The sequence below is a fragment of the Triticum dicoccoides genome, chromosome 6A (assembly GCF_002162155.2).
Source record: "Triticum dicoccoides isolate Atlit2015 ecotype Zavitan chromosome 6A, WEW_v2.0, whole genome shotgun sequence".
NCBI classification, from domain to species: domain Eukaryota; kingdom Viridiplantae; phylum Streptophyta; class Magnoliopsida; order Poales; family Poaceae; genus Triticum; species Triticum dicoccoides.
In genome coordinates, this window is record NC_041390.1 from 112,741,767 (window position 1) to 112,759,026 (window position 17,260).

At 46.9% G+C, this 17,260-nt stretch overlaps 2 protein-coding genes across 3 annotated transcripts; one reads left to right on the forward strand and one right to left on the reverse strand.

Annotated features, from left to right (window-relative positions):
• Nucleotides 1–4,633: 4,633 nt before the first annotated feature.
• LOC119315390 (CBL-interacting protein kinase 26-like) lies at nucleotides 4,634–8,105 on the reverse strand. Its single transcript, XM_037590014.1, has 2 exons — nucleotides 7,905–8,105; nucleotides 4,634–6,910 (listed from the first exon to the last, which is right to left on the reverse strand). Exon 2 carries the CDS (start codon nucleotides 6,632–6,634, stop codon nucleotides 5,189–5,191), a length of 1,446 nt encoding a protein of 481 aa, XP_037445911.1. The 5' UTR covers nucleotides 6,635–6,910; nucleotides 7,905–8,105; the 3' UTR covers nucleotides 4,634–5,188.
• A 247-nt stretch (nucleotides 8,106–8,352) lies between these two features.
• On the forward strand, nucleotides 8,353–12,671 carry LOC119315391 (formin-like protein 10). 2 transcript variants are annotated; one of them, XM_037590016.1, is made up of 6 exons: nucleotides 8,353–8,579; nucleotides 9,736–10,384; nucleotides 10,467–10,944; nucleotides 11,024–11,223; nucleotides 11,356–11,591; nucleotides 11,678–12,671. In XM_037590016.1, the coding sequence occupies exons 2-6, from the start codon at nucleotides 9,859–9,861 to the stop codon at nucleotides 12,494–12,496; spliced, it is 2,259 nt and encodes a 752-aa protein (XP_037445913.1). In that variant the 5' UTR covers nucleotides 8,353–8,579; nucleotides 9,736–9,858; the 3' UTR covers nucleotides 12,497–12,671. The 2 variants fall into 2 exon arrangements, with proteins under 2 accessions (XP_037445913.1, XP_037445912.1); XM_037590015.1 differs by lacking the exon at nucleotides 8,353–8,579 and adding an exon at nucleotides 8,864–9,409.
• The last annotated feature ends 4,589 nt before the right edge of the window (nucleotides 12,672–17,260 follow it).

The following is a 17,260-nucleotide window of genomic DNA, read 5'->3' on the forward strand; positions in this document are numbered from 1 at the left end:
TCTATATCTGGATACATATTGAAAGTGGGAGCAATTAGCTAGAGTAGCTCCATGCAGAGCATTGTTGACATAGAAATTTGCAAAATACTTACGGATCTGAATGTGGCAGACCCATTGACTAAACTTCTCTCACAAGCAAAACATGATCACACCTCAGTACTCTTTGGGTGTTAATCACATAGCGTTGTGAACTAGATTATTGACTCTAGTAAACCCTTTGGGTCTTGGTCACATGTCGACGTGAACTATGGGTGTTAATCACATGGTGATGTGAACTATTGATGTTAAATCACATGGCGATGTAAACTAGATTATTGACTCTAGTGCAAGTGGGAGACTGAAGGAAATATGCCCTAGAGACAATAATAAAGTTATTATATATTTCCTTATATCATGATAAATGTTTATTATTCATGCTAGAATTGTATTAACCGGAAACAAAATACATGTGTGAATACATAGACAAACAGAGTGTCACTAGTATGCCTCTACTTGACTAGCTCGTTGATTAAAGATGGTTATGTTTCCTAACCATAGACATGAGTTGTCATTTGATTAACGGGATCACGTCATTAGGAGAATGATGTGATTGACTTGACCCATTCCGTTAGCATAGCACTTGATCGTTTCGTTTGTTGCTATTGCTTTCTTCATGACTTATACATGTTCCTATGACTATGAGATTATGCAACTCCCGTTTACCAGAGGAACACTTTGTGTGCCACCAAACGTCACAACGTAACTGGGTGATTATAAAGGTGCTCTACAGGTGTCTCCGAAGGTACTTGTTGGGTTGGCATATTTCAAGATTAGGATTTGTCACTCCGATTGTCGGAGAGGTATCTCTGGGCCCTCTCGGTAATGCACATCACCTAAAGCCTTGCAAGCATTGCAACTAATGAGTTAGTTGCGAGATGATGTATTACGGAACGAGTAAAGAGACTTGCCGGTAACGAGATTGAACCAGGTATTGAGATACCGACGATCGAATCTCGGGCAAATAACATACCGATGACAAAGGGAACAACGTATGTTGTTATGCGGTTTGACCGATAAAGATCTTTGTAGAATATGTAGGAACCAATATGAGCATCCAGGTTCCGCTATTTGTTATTGATCAAAGATGAGTCTCGGTCATGCTAGATAGTTCTCGAACCCGTAGGGTCCGCACGCTTAACATTCTGTGACGATTTGTATTATGAGTTGTGTGATTTGATGACCGAAGTTTGTTCGGAGTCTTGGATGAGATCGGGGACATGACAAGGAGTCTCGAAATGGTCGAGACGTAAAGATCGATATATTGGAAGGCTATATTCGAACATCGGAAAGGTTCTGAGTGATTCAGGTATTTTTCGGAGTACCGGAGAGTTACGGGAATTCGTATTGGGCCTTAATGGGCCATACTAAAAAGGAGAGAAAGGCGTCAAAGGTGGCCGCGCCCCTTCCCCATGGACTGGTCTGAATTGGACTAGGGAAAGGGGGCGCCCCCTTCCTTCCTTCTCCTTCTCCCTTCCCTTTTTCCTATTCCATGTGGGAGGTGGAATCCTACTAGGACTAGGGAGTCCTAGTAGGACTCCACACTTTGGGCGCGCCCTATGAGGGCCGGCCTCCTCCTTCCTCCATCCTTTATATACGTGGCCAGGGGACACCCCATAGACACACAAGTTGATCATTGATCCTTTAGCCATGTGCGGTGCCCCCTCCACCATAATCCACCTCGGTCGTATCATCGTAATGCTTAGGCGAAGCCCTGCGACGGCAGCATCATCATCACCGTCATCACGCCGTCGTGCTGACGAAGCTCTTCCTTGACACTCAGCTGGATCAAGAGTTCGTGGGACGTCACCGAGCCGAACGTGTGTAGATCGTGGAGGTGTCGTACTTTCGGTACTAGGATCGGTCGATTGTGAAGACGTGCGACTACATCAACCGCGTTGTCATAACGCTTTCGCTTATGGTCCCCGAGGGTACGTGAACAACACTCTTCCCTTCTCGTTGCTATGCATTACCATGATCTTGCATGTGCGTAGGAATTTTTTTGAAATTACTACGTTCTCCAGCAGAGAGAACCGCCGCTCTCTGGCCTAAAGGGATGACCAATAATGGTCGATGATCGGGCAGGGCGTGCATGATCAACTAGAGAGAACGATGATGATCAAGGCTGAAAGAGCATCTAATGGAGATGATGTCGGTTTGGTCGAAATTCAATGCGATTTAGAAAATTAAAGGTTGTGGCACTAATAGGACCGACTTTGTTTTACTCGACGCATGACATGATGTTGTCATAAGACCTAGTACAATTTTCTCGTGAAAATGTCAATTTCCCCTCTCTTTTTTCAAACCATGCATATTGCCCATTTAGTCGAGGTTTTGGATAGCCTCCTTCGAGTAGGCAACATAAACCTTTGAGTTGGAAATATGAGTTAAGAAACAAAGCGTCGCTTCGTTCGCTCAGTGATCCACAAAATGCGTGTCCATGGGGCTCAAACTGGAGCGTCGGTCTCTTGAAAGGTAATAGTACCAAATGTGTTTCTTCTGACCTATAAATGCCTCTCTTGTTCACGAAAAATTACAATCACATAAATAGAAAAACCATAGTATTACGATGTGAAAGACTGAGCATCGACAGGGAGAAGATAGATATGTCGCTAGAGAAAGCAAATGCGTAACTGAGCGCAACGTTAGTCAAACCGCAGCCGGATAACGATGATTGGTTCATCACGCCCAGTGATGCCTGTGCTTCTCTTTGTCTATTTTCTTCCATCTCAGATTTTGGAACCATTTCACTTCCCAGATGCCAAGTGTCTTCTTTGTCTTTGCCTATTATCGTTTGCCCTGTCCTACAATACAGCCAGGCATTGTCGTTCTGAAGGCCGTCCTAATGCCGAATTTTCTTTCTCCACGAATTATCATGGCCTGTTTGATTTAAAGGATTTTCATAAGAATAATGAAGGATTAGAATACTTTGATTTTTTGGACGACGATAACTGTCACATGTATGGACGTTAAAGAGTCTGCCCACATATTTTGTGTTGTGTCTAAGAGGACCAGCCCACACGCCTATGTGTAGGCAAAACAATTAACGTCCACATGCCTCTTTTTTTCCTTACGGTTTCTCTCACGCGCCTACGTGTGGGCAAAATGCATAAGCCCACACGACCTCTCTCAGCCACCTACCCCGTGTGACGGTCACCACGCGTCCCCGCAGTTGCCATGGTCCGGACCTTCTTCAATGTCTGTTTAACTGCAGTTGCCATGTCGCTGAACTACAGTTGTCATGGTTGCTCAACTGCAGTTGCCATCTTCAGGTCAAGTGCCAGATGTCATTTTGAACAACTGCAGCTGTTGCCATGTATGGTCTGGTTTACTATAGTTGCCATGATTTGAAAACTTTAGAGGTTGTCACCTACTAACACTAAGCAGTTGCCATGTATGATCTGGTTTACTACAGTTGCCATTATTTGAAAACCTTAGAAGTTGCCACCTACTAACACTAGGCAGTTGCCGTGTAGCGCTACAAAGAGACATGTCAAAACAATATGTTCGAGTAAAAGAGAGAGTTGTCATCTGCTTACAAGCACACTAGAGCAGTTGCCTTGTACACTGCAAAACGCATGGCAACTAGCAGCTTGGGTGTGGGAGAGGAGATGGACGTGTGGGCGAGATGGCAAATGTCCACACACCAGCCCTTATGCGTGAGTGAAAACTAACGTGTGGGCGAACTGCTAAACGCCGACACACCGGCCCCTCCGTGTGGTGAAACGGACGTGTGGGTGGCCGGATGAATTCCCACACACCAGCTCAATCCTACATGGCACCACAAACATGCTAAAATTCGTGCACCCACAAACGGACGCGGATCCACGCGTGTGGACGAGACGACGAGACGTCCACACGTGTGGGCGTTAGTGTTTCTGGGTTTTTTTTTCTATGTTTGATTGTTTGATTCGATTGAATCCCAGAATCCGAAAATGCTTAGCTATGGAGAAACCAAGAGGTATGCTTCAAATCATTAGCGTAACGCTGATTGGAACACAAATCACACCCGATGTAACATGAAGGTTTCAAGCCCTTATAGACAACATTTCTCACATTCGTAAATGACCAATTAGATGACCAGATTCTCAATCGAAATCCCAAAGCAGGACATTCGTTCTTTCTCTTGTTCTTGATGGCATTGTAATGGAATAACTAACCTATTTCTTCGCCTTTTCGCCAACAGATCTGAATTATCTTGAAAAAAATAGAGGGATAGATAAAATTCCAAGGGCGTTGGATGGCGTTTCTCAACATCTCTCGCGTGCAAATGCAAACAGGAAAAGTTACAGCAGGTGACAAATAAGACTGCAAGGCAAAAGGCAAAGATAGCAGGTGACAATTAGATGATCAGAAGATGACATTACAGCAGGTGACAAATAAGACTGCAAGGCAAAAGGCAAACATAGACAGCAGGTGGCAATTAGATGATCAGAAGATGACATCGTTCGTTATTAGACACATATATGATATAATCATTTTCCAAAAAAGAGATATAATCATGATATTTAGCTCCTTCAGAAGGCACTAGCTGATGAACATTCAGAATGCAAAAACTGGAAAGGTGAACAACCAAAATGATTTTCTAGGCTCCATATACAGTAGTTCTAGTCAATGTCCAGATTCCAAATAGATGTTTGTTCACTCACACAGGTTCCACACATCACATGGTTACATCCATTTACCTAGTTTAGAGTGTTCTAGATATGGTGATGGCTGCATGCCATGATTTCTGTTATGGCTATTCAATATCTTCAGTCACACCGAACACAAATTTCTGCAGTCCACAAAGGTCCCCAAAATTGAGCGTGATTTTGGCAAAGAGGGAATATACAACATCAGAAGAAAATACAGCAATACAAAAGGAGCTAAAAAGAAGGGGGAAATGCCAAATGGTAGGCAACTGATCTACTACTAACACAAGATAAACCTGATGAACCGGTGACAAGTCTGTCAACAAGTCATATGGCACTGGCTGTTTGAACAAATCATGCAGCTGCTGCGACAGCAAACTGGTCCTGGACGTTGCAACGCTCCGCATGGTTTATAGGTGCTGCCAACAATAGTTTTTGGTAGGTATTGCTGATGCCATGGCAGCAGTGCCAGCATCTCGCCCTGTGCTTTTGTGGTAGCAGATTGGCAATGCGGCCGATTACTCCTGTGGCTGCTGCGATGGCAAAGGTGATTGCTGCTGCTGCGATGGCAAAGGTGGTTGCTGCTGCTGTGATGGCAAAGGTGACTGCTGCTGCTCTCCTCGGATAAATTTCTCAGGGAGCGGGTGCGACTCGCCTTGCCACGCCCAAACCACATCCTTGAGTGCGGGCCTTATCTCATTTTTCATCAGTTGTTTATACTCTATAGTGTCTCCATTGGTCTTCTTTAATTCAACTAAATGCAAAGAAGGCGCAAACTCAAAAACCTCTGCGTCAAACTCAAGAATGCCCTTCATTCCTTCCTTTGGTGCTGCCAATTTCAGGACACCGTTTTCTTTCTTCTTGATTTTGAGCTTCAATTTCTTGGCCACTTCATTCAGCTTGGCAAATATAGCCTCTGCTGGCTGCCTAGTGGTAAATCTGTCCTCCCTCCGGCCATACTTTTCTTCAAATAAATTGGATAGGTCAAATCCCGTTGAGAGAGAAATTATGTCAAAGGCATTCAAGTTTGTGAGGCTTGATGACGCTTCTTGGTTAACCTCTGAATTGCTGCCTTCTGTTGATTCAGAGGTTGTGGGCTCACCTTTCTGAACCTTGTCTCTTGTTTCTTGTTTAATCTTCAGTCCATTTACATCGACGGGTTTCCTGTACCAAGCACTTCTCTTTATCCTTGAAACGGAAGCTCTAGTGCTTGGGTCTGGATCAAGAATCTTATACAGTAGATCCCTCAGCTCAACTGAAAAAGGGCGAGGGCATCTATATTCAGCCCTGGAGATCTTCCTATACATCTCTATAAGATTTGTGTCATGAAAAGGAAGGAAACCAGCCACCAGCACAAACAGAATTACTCCACAGGACCATATGTCAGCCTTCGCACCATCATAGCCTCTCCTGCTAAGCACTTCAGGAGCAACATAAGCTGGAGTTCCACAGGTGGTGTGGAGGAGGCCATCTTGTCTCGTGGACTCGGCCAGGGCACTTAGACCGAAATCAGAGACTTTAAGGTTTTCATTCTCGTCCAGGAGTAGGTTCTCCGGCTTCAAGTCGCGATGATAAACACCTCGGCTATGGCAGTAGTCTACGGCACTGATGAGCTGATGGAAGTATTTCCTCGCAGCATCCTCGCTTAACTTTCCCTTGGTTATTTTGTTGAAAAGCTCGCCGCCCTTGGCATACTCCAAAACAAAGTAAATCTTGCTCTTGCTAGCCATTACCTCGAAAAGCTTCAACACGTTGGGATGCCTTACCAATCCCATTATTGAGATCTCCCTCTTTATCTGCACAATTAGGCCAATCCTCGAAACCTTCTCCTTATCGATCATCTTTATCGCAACAGCCTGTCCACCTGCGAGATTCCGACCATAATATACCTTGGCAAAGTTCCCTTGCCCTAATTGCCTCCCGATTTCATAACGGTCCATCAGAATTGTCCTCCTATCCTCCATTATAGCAATCTATCTTTAGAAAGCCGAATAGTGCTTTCAGTGTCCACTATGCACTACGTTTACAGCGGTCTATTAATAGGTACGTGGCCTACCACGACAATATCCCCCACTCTTCACTTCTTCGGTGCTCCAGAGGCCAGGAGTAAAGACACAGATACCGAACCAGTATGGAGCCACCACTCTTGTGATAACTCAACAAGTAAATTCCGGGCCAAACTCCCCGGAGCACTTCCGAGTTTTCCAAGATAAATCCGTTACGGTGTCACCAGCCCAGAACTGCAATGAAAAATAAACAAACCTAATCAGAACAACCATGGAGCGAAATGTAACACAAACGAGGGTCAAGCTGCTACAAACGCACAAGCATTAAAGCATATTCAGGAGTCCATGACAAAATTAAGAAAATCCAGCATAGCTCTTTCAGGGACTGTACTGCCCATCTCATCGTGATTGCAAGCATACATACTCCCTCCGTCCGCTGAAGAGTGTACGTTTGGGTTTAAAATTTGTCCACAAAAGAGTGTACTTCTATCTTCCCAATGCACTTTAAAGTATTTTCTCTCATCATACGGTAATCACGACCAATAGTATTCTATACATAGTCTTCTTAATTTCTACATGCACTTAGCTCATTGGGGGTTGGGCGATTTAAGAGGAGAGAGATGATGGCTTGCATCTTCCCAATGCAATTTTTAGCCCACTCCATAATTTGTCCTAAAATTTCTAGACGTACACTTTTCACCGGACGGAGGGAGTACATAGCACCGACGGTTAATTTGCCTAAAGAAGCGTACCTCCCATTATTTTGGGGGGGAATACTTATCCTACCAGCCAAAGCACTGAAATGGCAACAATTGGGAAACTAATCAGGCCGGCCACCTAGCGGTATGAAATCAGACACCCCGAGAAGGTCCATCACACCGCAATCGGTCTGATGCCACAGGATTTCCGGCTGCTCCAGTAAACAGTTTACCCAAAAATGAAATAAAATAAAGAATCTAGCATCAGCTTCTTCTTCCGGTTACCAGAACAAGAACTTATGGCAGGGCAGGGCCGTAGGGGCTAACATCGAAATCCCTGCCATATCAGCAAAATCCCCCTGTCCTCCACAGGGCGATCAACTAGCCGGCCAGGAAACTCCGCGAGAAGATAGAACGGCGAGAAAGAATAGTACTACTAGGTCGAGAAGCAGCCGGCGGAGGCCGCCGGCAGGCAGATCTCTCCGGCCCATCCGGCGGAGCGAGCTAGCGAGCACCGCACGAAGCTTTACCTGGTGGAGGACGGCCGGCGGGGCGGTGCGGCGGAGAGGCGCTGTCTGTGGGTCCCAGGTAGTCGGCGCGGCGGATTCGCGCGAGGGTGGGCGGCGGATCGAATATAGCTTAGCTTAGCTAGCTGGTCTGACTTTTTCGGCGCTCTCTCTATTTTCCCTCTTTGTTTAGGGAGCGAGAGCAGTGCTCATTTCCGCGTCTCTTCTTCTCCGGTCCACATGCCCCCCAGGTGTATCCAGGTGGCGCACGCTAGCCCGGCCGGCCCTCTCCTTTTTTTCAGGAAAACAAATGGGAGTAGTTTTTCTTTTTGGAGAAAAGTGATAGCTCAGCTCTCTCGGGCCGTGACCCTCTGTCGACGGGCCCGGGCCCCGGTCCGGCAGCCCTAGTAGCCCGGACCAGGGCTTTCTTGGAGTCCAGTGGGTCAAGGCCCACGGGCCGGACGAACTCGTCTCCCGGGAACGACGGAGGCGGGCCGAACAGCGTCGGCACTGCACGGCGGAGTCCATCGCCTCGCCGCCGACGGCGAGAAACGACCGAGAAGGTCCACTCTCTCCTCCCCAGCCCCCCAGTCAACGCAGTAACTATTTTTCACCGCTTGGTCTCCGGTGGCAGCAAGGGTCGACCTCGAGCGGAATCTGAAGGTCCATCGCCGCCGACGGCGAGAAACGACGGAGAAGGTCCATTCCATTATCCCCTCCCCAGTCAACGCAGTAACTAGTTTTCACCGCTTGGTCTCCCGTGGCAGCAGTCGCGACGCGACGGAAAGCAAAGGATCGAGCTCGAGCGAAATCTGAATCCAAATCTGCGCACATGAGGGCACGAGCGAGCGGGGCGCCGACGCCTCGCCGTCGTCGTTGCCGCGAAGAAATGCTCCGCCTTTCGTACTATAGGAGCAGTTTCTTTTTCTCCTCTCCTCTTCCTTGCCAGGCGCTCGATCCTCTCGCGTGACCGTCACGTGGACGGAACGGAAGTCAGCGCCCGGCTCTTCTTCCTGCTCCGCGGGTGCCGTCACGCCTAACTTCTCCTTCCAAATTCCAAGCAGTAAGGAAATGGGCATCCATCCACGTCTTGCCATAAAAACAACGAACGCCACAGGACGCTGACTCCCCTACCACTTCTACTACCAGAATCATCTGCTAGTGCGGGCCGACCGACACCGGGAGTCTTCGGTGCTCTATAACCAACGGCACCCACCCCTCCTCCTCCTCCTCGGCGATTCCGCCGCCCAACGGCCCAAGATATAGCGATCCTCCTCTCTATATTGCTGCTCCACTGAGGCGAGACCCATCGGAAGATGGTGGGTTTTGGGAGGACGGGCATCTGAGAGGCGGCAGCCATGACGGGGAGGATGGGGTTGCTCGTGCTGTTCGTCGCGGCGGTGTTGGTCGGGCCGTCGAGAGGGGGAGGAGAGGTGGACGGGGTGCATGTCCTGCCTGGATGGACGCGGCCCCCCTCTTCTTCCTCAACCTCTGCTCCTCCGTCTTCACTGGTTCTCGATGGGGATCTCGTAAGCACTCTCATTCTTGTAGGATAGGGACGGATGTACTAGTACAGTTAGTTGTGGATTTCTTTGCTTTGATTTTAATAAAACTTTTGAGTACGAGTCCCTTTCATCTCCTTTAAAAAGTAGGCCTCTGTTGTTTACTCATGGAAAGCGTATCAGTTCCACAAGAACTTTTCAGCATGAGTATCGCAGGCTGTTTCTGGACCTTTAGTCAATTAGCAGTCAGCATTTACAATTAAATTTGCTTACAAGTAATCCTTACTGTTTGCTATGTTTGCTGAAGCATCATATAATCCTCACTGTTTAGAATGTTTCATGGATGGATGCAGGTGGACAAAATATGGTCAATTTGCTTACAAGACATAGTTGGCGCGGAGGAAATTTTAGGCACTGGGCAGACGTTTGCTTATGAAGAACTGCCAAGCCATTCTTCAAAGGGTGAACTGAAGACGATGCTGCTTATCGAACTCCTGGCCCTTCTTCCACCTGACAAGTCTTCTGTTACCCATGACTGTATCCGCGCAACTTATATCAGCTTGGGCATGTCACAAGAATTTATCAACTATCTTGAGGACCAGCAGGTCTTGCTTCGTTCAAACTTCTATCCAAGAAGACGGCATTTGGCTGATCAAATGGTTGGAGATGCTCCTTCCTCTGGAGGTGAAGCTCGGTTTCCTCTTTCTCTGACGGAGCCGCCATTTACACCTCCCAACTCTCCGAACACCGAACCTCGCAGCCGACATCTCGAAGATAAACCTGCAAAGAAGCGTCGGGGAGTGCCTCCTCCAGTCTCACCTTCGGATAAGCAGCATAACTACATAAAATTGGTCTTGACTGTCGTGCTCCCGACGGCGGCCTTCTCGTTCATTGCTGCATTTCTGATTTTCTACTGCTGTGGATGCAACAAGAGCAAGGTCTCTGTTGGCGAGCCTCGAGATGACCATCCTCTTCTTGACATGCAGTTGGCTAACACGCCTGGTGAGGCAATAGCCCTTCTTGTCAACCTATGTTGGATTGTTCTTGGTGCGGTATTATATCATATAGCATCAATTTCATGCAGGCGCGTCACCCAATATCCGTGCATCCTCCAGTCAGCTTCACAAGGATGATCAAGGGGTCAGGGCTTCTAAGCCCGGAGGCAGCATGAGTCGGTGCTTTCCATGCTGTTTTAAAACCTCAACTGATGCGTCAACTCCCGCGCAAGCTACTGGAGGAACACAGGACAACACAAGTGATGCTCCTAAACCAATGCCTCCGCCACCGCCACCGCCGCCGCCTCCACCACCGCCTCCTCCTGTCAGGAAGGCTGGTCCTCCCCCACCTGCACCTCCCAAAGGCTCATTAGCAAGATTTCCTCAGCTGTCACCTGTTGAGTCAAGTCATTCTGAAGGATCATCTGCAAGCGAGCAGGCCAGTGAATCATCTGAAGCTGAAGTGGGTGCTCCAAGACCCAAACTTCGGCCATTCTATTGGAACAAAGTTCTTGCCAATCCTAACCAGTCGATGGCCTGGCATGACATCAAGTTTGGTTCTTTTCAGTAAGTTTTACACTAGCAACAAGTTATTAATCCATTTGTCTGCATTTTGAGGCTTGTATCTGACAAATGCATTTTGCAGTGTGAACGAGGATATGATAGAGGCATTGTTTGGTTATGGCGCTGGCAACAGAAACAACACCAAGGACAAGGAACTTGCCATGGCAGACCCTTCACCTCAGCATGTTTCTCTTCTTGATTTTAAGAAATCGTGCAACCTGGCAGTTGTTTTCAAGGCAATGAATGTCAGGGTAGAGGACATTCAAGATGCTCTCATTGAAGGTAGCTGTTCGTTCATAATAAACTATTGTTGATTGGTCATGTAGCTTGTTTATTCATATATGGAAAAGATGCATGTTCCTGCACAGATAAAGGCAGCATTCTCTGACATTTCCTTTCACCTCTGTTCTCTAGGAAATGAACTTCCTAGACTACTTCTCGAGACTATCTTGAGAATGAAACCAAGTGATGAGGAGGAGCTGAAACTCAGGCTTTACGATGGGGACTACTCGCAACTAGGTCTTGCAGAACAAGTCATGAAGGCACTAACTGACATTCCTTTTGCTTACAAGAGGATCAGCGCTCTGCTTTTCATGTCATCTTTGCAAGAAGATGCTTCAAGTCTCAGGGATTCATTCCTGCAATTGGAGGTAAGCCAAGTGAAAGCAATTGACTTCTGTATTAAATCTGAAAAGCACTCCAACCTTTACTAAAATGACTATCTTTTTGGTGTCAGGCTGCTTGTGGGGAACTAAAGCACCGCCTTTTTCTGAAGCTGCTAGAAGCTGTTCTCAAAACTGGAAACCGTTTGAATGACGGGACCTTCCGTGGTGGTGCTAACGCATTCAAACTTGACACCCTTCTGAAGTTGTCAGATGTCAAGGGTGCCGATGGAAAAACTACATTGCTTCACTTTGTTGTCCAGGAGATTATTCGGTCCGAAGGTGTCCGCGAAGCAAGGTTGGCCATGGAAAGTGGAAGGACTCAACCTTCCGGAGACGATTCGAACGGGTCTCTCCAAGAAGATGGCGAGTACTACTCCAAGCTCGGCCTAAAGATTGTATCAGGGCTTAGCAGTGAACTGGTTAATGCCAAGAACATAGCCGCGCTAGATGCTGATGCTTTGTCTGCCAGTGTATTGCAGCTCAGGCGTGAGTTGCTGAACACAAAGGAGTTCCTGAACTCTGACATGGAAACGATAGATGAGAATAGTGGATTCCACCGCTCGCTGTCACGTTTCGTAGAACATGCAGAGAATGAGACCAACTTTCTGTTGAAAGAAGAGAAGAGGTTGAGATCATTGGTGAAGAAAACAATCCGGTATTTCCATGGAAACGATGCGAAAGATGACGGATTTAGCCTCTTTGTCATTGTAAGAGATTTTTTGGTGATGCTAGATAAGGCCTGCAAGGAAGTTGGGGCATCACAAAAGAAGGCGGCGAGTCAATCTCGGAGCAGTGGCAGTTGTAACCCAGCTTCACAGTTAAATCCCCAGGAGAAACAGTTTCCTGCAGTGCTGGATGATCATTTAGATAGCTCGGACTCAAACGATTAATTTTGGGATACAATCTTAGATGTAATCTATAGATTTTTTTTTTGCCTGAGACGATGTACAAATACCCATTTGCAGAGACATTACTGTACACATACAAATGCCACATACACAGGGCTGAACTGAATACATGTTTGGAGAGGCATTACTGTATATGCATGCCACATACACATGGTTATATCACACCTCTACATTAGTATCTGATGAAATTCATGCACTCGTTTTCTAACTTGAGATCCGTTCTTGCAAAATGGGATTCAGTTTTAATTCACAATTTCCTGATCAGATTGCAATGACTATTTGTAGGCATGTAAAAGCTTCTTTTATTAGAAAGAAATTTCCAAAACCACGAGCAGATATTCCAGCACTTAATACCTGAAAATATGCAAGACTGGAGTTTGTGAGCTCGAGCTCATATGAGCTTGAAGAACAGTAACATCATGAAAAAAATCCTGTTTTTTCTGGCTACAGACATCAATGTGTGTTTACCTGCATGTAAATATTTGTGATGGGATGACATTCATGAAAGTTTGGATTAAAAAACGAAATCGACGCTCCAAAAAGGATGGGGAGCATTGATTTTGTATTTTTTGCTCAAACTTCCATGATTGTCATTTCATCATGATTGTTTTGCATGCAGGTGAAACATACATTGATGTTTATTGCCAAAAATATCAGATTTTTTCTTTTTATTTCACACGGTTTTACTGTTCATCTGAGCTCATCTGAGCTCGTGCTCATAATAGCACTTTTGAATAAGTTGTCACTATTTCGGTACTCATAATTCACCATGGACCTCCGTAGATTCAACAGGGCTGATATCTCTACATGGGTTTAGATTGGTACTGTTTGAATTCATGAGCATGAGCAGAAGGTGGGACTGATGATATGTATGGACAAGGCTTCTTAAGAAACATATATTTTTATTTTCAATGTATATTGTTTCATTGGTGTTTTCAGGAATTTATTAAATGGTTGCATTAGTTTGCCCATTGGGGGCTATAATTTATTCGATCTCATTGGTGAGCATTTCAAACATGTCTTGAATCCCTCTACTTTGGCACAAGCATTATCCACGCGTCTCTAGGTGTGCCATTCTAAGAATACGTCATCATGGACAAACAAAAACTCGTCAGGATAATTGGTCATTATTAAGAAATTCTTTACAAAAATCAGGAGCGGCCACCACACATAATATCTTTGTAGAGAAGCAGAGTGAGTGGTAGGGCCAGTGACATGCATGACCCACCACGGAGAACTTGGCGCATCTCCCCTCTCTCTCCCCATCGTCGATTTCCCGTCAAAGATGTCAAATTCTCGCCGGAGAGGTTGATTACTCGCCGGAAAGGTTGACTACTTGTCGGATGAGGTCGATTCCTTGCCGGAGGACCTTGTTGGCCGACACATGACCCGTTGGACGCCTAGAATTTTTGTCGAAAAGGACCACCTGCGCGAATGAATTGACAAAAAAGACCACCTGCTGTTAAATTTAACAAAAAGGATCCCCTCAACTGTGGCGGCAGGTGCGGAAGGCGACACGTGGCACCTGCCGCCACGCAGCGAGGCGGCAGCACTGTACCGCCTGGCAGAACGGGAATCGGCGCTGGCGACGGAATGACAGCGGTGTGTGGAGCCCGGCCGTCAAGGGGCGTGGCGGCAGTACTGTACCGCCGGGCCCAGCCGCCTCACGAGCTGGCGGCAGCTCTGTTTATCACCCTGCTGCTAATGCGCGCTACGGAGCCGGCTATCATAAATGATGCACGGTGCATTGTGGTCGTCTGCAATCAGTGCTAAAAAATACGAAACGTTGGGAACCAGTGCCTCAAAGCAGACGAAACTCGCGCTGGGAATCAGTGCCTCAAAACTTGTGGCCGCATGCGCTTTGTGCTTTGCTGGACTTGTGCATTCAACAGCAGCGCCATGCGCTTTGCCATGCACCAGCAGTAGCAATCAGCAGCGATGACCGGCTCCATAGCGCACAGTAGCAGCAGAGCGATGAACAGGGCTGCCGCCAGCCCACGAGGCGGCCGGTCCCAGGTGCTACAGTACTGCCGCCACGCCCCTTGGCGGCCTGGCCCCACACACCGCAGTCGTTCCGTCGCCACCGCCGATTCCCGTTCTGGCAGGCGGTACAGTGCTGCCGCCTCGCTGCGTGGCGGCAGGTGCCACGTGTCGCCTGCCGCACCTGCCGCCACAGTCGAGGGGGTCCTTTTTGTCAAATTTATCAGCAGGTGGTCTTTTTTGTCAATTCTTCGCGCAGGTGGTCTTTTTCGACAAAAAATCGGACGCCTAAACCTCCTTCCATGGCCAAGGTAGGCCTACACCCAATGCCTAGGCACGTTTGAGCGGCATTTTTTCTGCCTAAATTTTAATGCTTAATTTGAGTATCCATGTCCTTATTTTGAAGTCATGGACTAGTTCAAATTTCTAATATTGTTTAATCGTTTATATATTTGCCACCTTTTAATGACTACCTAGTTCAAATTTTTATACCTTGTCCTTCTCAAGTAACTTGTTTTCAATTGCTATTTTATTTTTGTATTTTTATTCACGCCATTGATATCGGGTTGTACGCATAATCTGAGAATTTTAGCCAAGCTTCCTAAATTTAGACATTTTGACTATAAGTAGTTATAATTTTTTTATGATCGCATATCTTTCAGTGGAGTGCACAAAAAAAAACTTGTTTCTTTATAACAAAAGGGCGCATCATTTATTCCCCAACCCACTCTTGTGACCTAGGAGACAGCGGCAATGACCAATTTACCAAGCTCCCCGGCGAAACCCTCTTTCTTCGTATGGACCCTAAGTCTTCATTTCGGTGGTGATACTGATAGAAGTAAATTTAGGTTTTATCTCGGATAGACCGTGGTGATTTGGTGGCGTGGTTGATGACGTGGAATAAAGTGTCCCCGCTTCACGCATCATTACCATGTGCTTGTTTGTATCTCGGGAGGCGTGTGGGTTTGTTTCTCTTGTCCGTGGATTTGTCTTGGTGATGTTGTTCCTCTGTGCAAACAACGGGGATGTGTGCCTTAGTCATCCAGCTCCCTTTCAACCGACGAAGTTTAAGCACCCGCGCCTTGTTGGGGAGCATGTGAGATTTTGTGTTCCCTGACCCCGTCTAGCCGAACATGTGTCGTTTTATAGGGCCTCTCCAACGTATTCTTATCTAGGGTTGCGATTGTTGTGATTTGCTACACAAATGATGGCCGTTGGCGTCTACTGGTCTACATTAACTACTTCCTGCCCGTTACACAAGCTTCTGGGCTTCAACAAGTTTGCTCCGCTAAGACCGAGACCTGAATGCGCCACGAGTTTTGATCACGACACGTCGTCGATGGATGATGAAGTAGACTTCGACACCCCCAAGACTTAATGCCTTTTTTAGGGTATTTTTAATGGTCCATGATGCTTAATAATATATGACCTTTGTTCTTTTCATTTTTTTCATGTTTTTGTTGGAAATATGCCCTAGAGGCAATAATAAAAGGATTATTATTATATTTCCTTGTTCATGATAATTGTCTATTATTCATGCTATAATTTTATTATCCGGAAATTATAATACGTGTGTGAATACATAGACCACAATGTGTCCCTAGTGAGCCTCTAGTTGACTAGCTCATTGATCAACAGATAGTCATGGTTTCCTCGCTATGGACATGGGGATGTCATTGACAACGGGATCACATCATTAGGAGAATGATGTGATGGACAAGACCCAATCCTAAACATAGCACAAGATCGTATATTTTGTTTGCTAGAGTTTTTCCAATGTCAAGTATCTTTTTCTTAGACCATGAGATCGTGTAACTCCCGGATACTGTAGGAGTGCTTTGGGTGTACCAAACGTCACAAGTAACTGAGTGACTATAAAGGTATACTGCGGGTATCTCCAAAAGTGTCTGTTGGGTTGACATGGATCAAGACTGGGATTTGTCACTCCGTATGACGGAGAGGTATCTCTGGGCCCATTCGGTAATGCATCATCACAATGAGCTCAAAGTGACCAAGTGCCTGGTCACGGGATCATGCATTACGGTATGAGTAAAGTGACTTGCCGGTAACGAGATTGAACGAGGTATTGAGATACCGACGATCGAATCTCGGGCAAGTAACGTACCGATTGACAAAGGGAATTGTATACGGGGTTGCTTGAATCCTCGACATCGTGGTTCATCCGATGAGATCATCGAGGAGCATGTGGGAGCCAACATGGGTATCCAGATCCCGCTGTTGGTTATTGACCGGAGAGCCATCTCGGTCATGTCTACATGTCTCCCGAACCCGTAGGGTCTACACACTTAAGGTTCGGTGACGCTAGGGTTGTAGAGATATGAATATGCAGTAACCCGAAAGTTGTTCGGAGTCCCGGATGAGATCCTGGACATCACGAGGAGTTCCGGAATGGTCCGGAGGTGAAGAATTATATATAGGAAGTGCAGTTTCGGCCATCGGGAGAGTTTCGAGGGTCATCGGTACTGTACCGGGACCACCGGAAGGGTCCCGGGGGTCCACCGGGTGGGGCCACCCATCGCGGAGGGCCCCATGGACCAAAGTGGGGAGGGGAACCAGCCCATAGTGGACTGGTGCTCCCCCCTTGGCCCATCCCATGCGCCTAGGGTTGGGAACCCTAGGGTGGGGGGGCGCCCCACCTGGCTTGGGGGGCACTCCACCCCTTGGCCGCCGCCCCCTCTAGGAGATCCCATCTCCTAGGGCTGGCGCACCCCCTAGGGGGCCTATATAAAGGGGGAGGAAGGGGGC

What these genes read in the sequence shown, in the direction of transcription:
- LOC119315390 (XM_037590014.1), bottom strand. Translation starts at nt 6,634, where the DNA reads ATGGAGGATAGGAGGACAATTCTGATGGACCGTTATGAAATCGGGAGG.
- LOC119315391 (XM_037590015.1), top strand. Translation starts at nt 9,239, where the DNA reads ATGACGGGGAGGATGGGGTTGCTCGTGCTGTTCGTCGCGGCGGTGTTG. An exon ending in TGGTTCTCGATGGGGATCTC is followed by an intron (nt 9,410 to 9,735) that starts GTAAGCACTCTC and finishes GGATGGATGCAG; the next exon opens with GTGGACAAAATATGGTCAAT. An exon ending in TCAAGATGCTCTCATTGAAG is followed by an intron (nt 11,224 to 11,355) that starts GTAGCTGTTCGT and finishes TCTGTTCTCTAG; the next exon opens with GAAATGAACTTCCTAGACTA.